The sequence below is a fragment of the Triticum dicoccoides genome, chromosome 4A (genome assembly GCF_002162155.2).
Source record: "Triticum dicoccoides isolate Atlit2015 ecotype Zavitan chromosome 4A, WEW_v2.0, whole genome shotgun sequence".
In the NCBI taxonomy this organism is placed as follows: Eukaryota; Viridiplantae; Streptophyta; class Magnoliopsida; order Poales; family Poaceae; genus Triticum; species Triticum dicoccoides.
In genome coordinates this window covers 624,779,139-624,783,681 of record NC_041386.1, presented here as the reverse complement: position 1 = coordinate 624,783,681, position 4,543 = coordinate 624,779,139, and the positions used below count along the sequence as shown (strand labels likewise).

At 45.0% G+C, this 4,543-nt stretch overlaps 1 protein-coding gene across 2 annotated transcripts; it reads left to right on the top strand.

Moving 5' to 3' along the window:
• Positions 1 to 2,154: 2,154 nt before the first annotated feature.
• On the top strand, positions 2,155 to 4,169 carry LOC119287467 (patatin-like protein 2). 2 transcript variants are annotated; one of them, XM_037567022.1, is made up of 6 exons: positions 2,155 to 2,396; positions 2,495 to 2,673; positions 2,777 to 2,972; positions 3,061 to 3,222; positions 3,311 to 3,598; positions 3,751 to 4,169. In XM_037567022.1, exons 1-6 carry the CDS (start codon positions 2,268 to 2,270, stop codon positions 3,973 to 3,975), a joined length of 1,179 nt encoding a protein of 392 aa, XP_037422919.1. In that variant the 5' UTR covers positions 2,155 to 2,267; the 3' UTR covers positions 3,976 to 4,169. The 2 variants fall into 2 exon arrangements, with proteins under 2 accessions (XP_037422919.1, XP_037422920.1); XM_037567023.1 differs by having other exon boundaries at positions 2,160 to 2,396; positions 2,783 to 2,972.
• The last annotated feature ends 374 nt before the right edge of the window (positions 4,170 to 4,543 follow it).

The following is a 4,543-nucleotide window of genomic DNA, read 5'->3' as shown; positions in this document are numbered from 1 at the left end:
GTTTAATCTCACCTTGTTGAGCCAAGGAGGTGGCTAGCAACTTAACAACAACTCTAGTAGAGTGGCTATATCTTTTTTTTAGGAAACAACAGTACTCTGCTGCGTATTTTTATTCATTTTCAAATAAATAGTACAGCAAAATGTTCATAAAAGAGCAAAAGGAAACTATACAGAAGAAAAGAAAACTAGCAAAGCTAGCACTAGCAGAAGAATTGAAAAACAACATAAACAAGTGGACAGTTCATACAAGGTAGGAGCAACAGCTGTTGGGTTCAAATAAAAGCTTTCACCCAGTCTTCTAGTCCATGGTATACTTTCCTCCTTGCTCTGAAAGTGAGCCACTTGATTTCTTCCTTGAATCTCTTTCTGCATGCAAATTCTTTACCCATATGACATTTTTAGTAGAACATTCAGTCTAGCAAATTCGTTACCCGACACCCCATCGCTCTAATATTTTAAGCACGCTGCGAAAACTTCCTTGTAGCCTCCATATAGTGCTCCCTTCATCCACCATTTTTTTACGGCACAGACCTTTCAGGATGCCCACACCCTTCCGCCGCCACCCAAATCACCTCATAGCTATGGTTTGTTGTAATCTCTAGTCCCTGAACTGCCGCCATTTTGCACCACTCGCCGCCACTGACCCATTCAAGGCCCTAGCACACCTTGTCACAGCCACATGCCTGCTTCCCCGTCGTTCGGCTGACCATTGCCATGGCTGCACCATGAGAGTTTGGACGCGGGCAAGTCTATGCCGATGTTCCTCCCTTCCCTGGCTTGCTGAGAAAGTCGGCGTCATGAGCTGACCGTTCACAACTCCATCTTCCACATCGGCCGTGCCACATTTCGCCTGCCAGATCTCAACGTGTTCGATGACTTGCCCCAATGTATGGTTGCCCCTAATCTGTCCATGTTTACCGGGCAAAACATGAAAAACCACCGGGCCATGCATGCATACCAGTTACTCCATGCACCGGTGGATACACTTCAAATCCAGAAATCACGCATGTTGGTTACTAGCCAATCTGACGATCGGCTTGTTATCTGATCGGATGGCCATGGACTGGTCTGATAGGAGGCGATGCATCAGTAGTCTGATGCTTAGTGTTTTCCTTTTTTTTATTCTTGGTATTGTACCTATCCAGTTGATACAAACACAAAGGAGTACTATTATAAAAAAAAAATCTGTCGAGGACGTAGATTTCTCATAAAATTAGAAAATCATCTACATTGGTGATCACAACTACTACCTCCATCTGGGTTTATTAGTAGTCTTCATCATAGTTTAGGTCAAAGTTTGACCATATATTTGACTAGCAAAATGTTAATGCACGTCGCTGAACATTATATTGTTGAGTTCGTATTTAATTTTAAGTTTAAATGATATTATTTTTGTTACATCTAATTATATTTTATTAGTTAAAATCATGATTAAAATATGACACAAAATACGAGGGAACTAGCAAATCATGAGGAAGTAAATATAAGATAAGAATAACGACACATCTTCAATTACATTATATTAAAAAGAGTGAATTCCATTTTTTACCTTGTAGTTGTACATTTGTGACACATATTACCCTATTTAGTGGAACTTTTATCGAAATGTCAGATTTTGGAGACTTTTAACACGGTTTTATCCCAGTTTTACATTTTGTTTGTTTATGGTCGATAGGATCGGCATGTTGCATCATTGATTCGTAAAAAAAACTGTAAGGATCGGAGGGCATCATTGGCGATCTTGTCCAAGCTTCTCTTGTCTATCTGTTCCACTCCTTGTGGCCGTCCACATGTTTTTGGATACAGGGCGTCACCTCACACCTTACCTGATGGACACGCATCAAAAAACGAGGGTCCAAAGATTTTAAAAGGGGTATTCTAGACGAATTTTCACTCGAAGGGGTAATTAGTGTCACAAATGTATAAATATGGGGTAAAAAGTGGAATTCACTCTATTAAAAATGATAGGAGAGAGAGAAAGGATCTGAATTTGTAATATTCTTTGGTGCACAAGGAACTAGTGGGGTCATACTATACTATTAGGAATTTGGGATTAGCTGGTTTTGTCCTTTTTGACCTCTGACTTTGTGATTAAGACCTGCAGTTGAGGGAGCCAACTAATGGTGTTGCTTCTTGATAATTAGTTTATGTGAACGTTGTCTATATACATAACAAGTTTGTCCTTTGTAATAAATCCTTGATCTCCCACCTTCTGTTCAAAACGTTTGTCATTTGAGCCTGGCCTCGTGTTAGCAAACTCCAAATTGATGGCAGGAGGTAGTTCTGCTACAGCAGGTGACGAAGCGAAGGTGATAACCATCTTGAGCATCGACGGCGGCGGCGTGAGAGGGATCATCCCGGCCATCGTCCTCGCCTTCCTTGAAAAAGAGCTCCAGGTAAGTTACTCCACTTTGATATGTTCATCGATGATGCTCTTCGTGTGTAGTATATCATGCTTGTTAACGGAGTATATCACTGCATGTGTTGTGTGTAGAAACTGGACGGGCCGGATGCTAGGATCGCGGACTACTTCGATGTCGTCGCCGGCACGAGCACGGGTGGCCTCTTGACGGTGATGCTTGCGGCGCCGGACAAGGATGGGCGGCCGCTGTTCGACGCCAAGGATCTAGCGAAGTTCTACATCGACGAGTCGCCCAAGATCTTCCCACAGAAGTAAGTCACCAACTGAGATGCATGCATACTTTGTATATGTCGTCCATTTCTGTACTACACGCAAGTTCAACGTCGATCGTCATCTGGATTATTGCGTGGGAAGCTGCAGGGGCTCCATCTTCTCCAAGATCGGCTCGGCTCTGGCTCTGGCGACAGGGCCCAAGTACGACGGCAAGTACCTCCATTCGCTGCTCCATCGGCACCTCGGTGACACCAAGCTGGACGGGGCTCTGACCCATGTGGTCATCCCGGCATTCGATATCGCGTACCTGCAACCCACCATCTTCTCCAGCTTCCAGGTATCCATGCATGTGGTGCATGCACATGGTGAACTACCTAGTAGTAGTTGTTAAGTAATTGACTAAGCTTGTGTGCATGATTGATCAGTTGGAGAACCAGCCCGCCAAGAACGCGCTCCTGTCGGACATCGCCATCGGCACCTCCGCCGCACCTACCTTCTTCCCGGCGCACTACTTCGAGACCAACGATGGCAAGGGCGGCACGAGGGCCTTCAACCTCATCGACGGCGCCGTGGCCGCCAACAACCCTGTATGTTACCAACTAATTGACCTCGCCGCCGCATTCACAATACGTATAAACAATAATCTCACTCATGGACTGCATACGTATGCTGCAGACTCTATTAGCGATGAACCAGGTGGCGGAGCACATGGTCCTCGCCGGGCAGCAGCCGGCGGGAAAGTCATACATAGTCATCTCCATCGGCTGTGGGACATCATCGCTCCCAAAACTCAAGTACAGCGCCAAGGATGCCGCCAAGTGGGGCATCTTGAGCTGGCTCATCAAGGACGGCTCCGTACCCATCCTCGACATGTTCAATGCCGGCAGCGCCGACATGGTCGACTTCCACCTCTCCGTCCTCTCCGCCGTCCTCGGCACCTCCCACCAATACCTGCGCATCCAGGTTCGTACGCGCCTACCTATTACAATTAGTAATTTATACTCCAAAAACATAAAAAAGAGGATAGTCTTTATTTTTGGCATCGATTGATACATGTAGCCATCCATCATCTGTTGTAGTAATGACTCAATGATCCGTTGTAAACGCAAGTGCAGTATGATAAACTGAGCGGGAGTGCGGGTTCGATCGACGACTCCTCCAAAGCCAACTTGGATAGGTTGGTGAAGATTGGTGAAGAGCTGCTCAGCGAGAAGGTGTCTGGGGTGGACCTGGAGACCGGCCGGAATGTGGAGGTGCCCGGCGGGGGCACCAACGCGGAGGAGCTAGCTAAGTATGCAAAGCAGCTCTCCGACGAGCGGCGCAGACGCCGCAACAATTAATATGTGCCTGCTCGAACCAAACTAGCAATTGCATGCTAGTTAATGTGTGTGTTTAAGTTCACTTTTACGTTTAGTTTGGGAGTTCAATCTGTTTGATTTATGTCGTTCGTAAATTCTATGGTGCTGTTGTAATAGTCCTGTGCAAAAATCATTGGCACAAATAATATTATGATATTAATATGTGGTTTATGTGACGTGGAAATGATATCACTAGATTTGTTTTCAAAAGTCACCTAATGATAATTGTGATTTTGCGTTACATATATAAACCATGTTAACTGAAGTTTCATGGTCATTGTTAGAGTTAACAAAATCTGATGAGTCATATATCATGAACCAGAAATGCTATTTCTACCTAATATTTTTACGAAATTTCTACGCACAAATAAGGTGGAGCTCTGGGCTGCAACCACCTCAGCACAGAGTGAGTCTGGTGCTGCTCTAATACACTGCATGGTTTTTCCTATCTTGGACACGGTGTGAGGTGTCAACCCTCAACACCGATGCGCCCTGTGCACATAATTCACGCTCTATATAGGTTCTAAACCTCTTAATATAGTTGCCTTTT

Coding starts and splice junctions, on each gene's coding strand:
- LOC119287467 (XM_037567022.1), top strand. CDS start 2,268: ATGGCAGGAGGTAGTTCTGCTACAGCAGGTGACGAAGCGAAGGTGATA. Junction 2,674..2,776: donor CCCAAGATCTTCCCACAGAA/GTAAGTCACCAA, acceptor TTGCGTGGGAAG/CTGCAGGGGCTCCATCTTCT. Junction 2,973..3,060: donor CCATCTTCTCCAGCTTCCAG/GTATCCATGCAT, acceptor ATGATTGATCAG/TTGGAGAACCAGCCCGCCAA.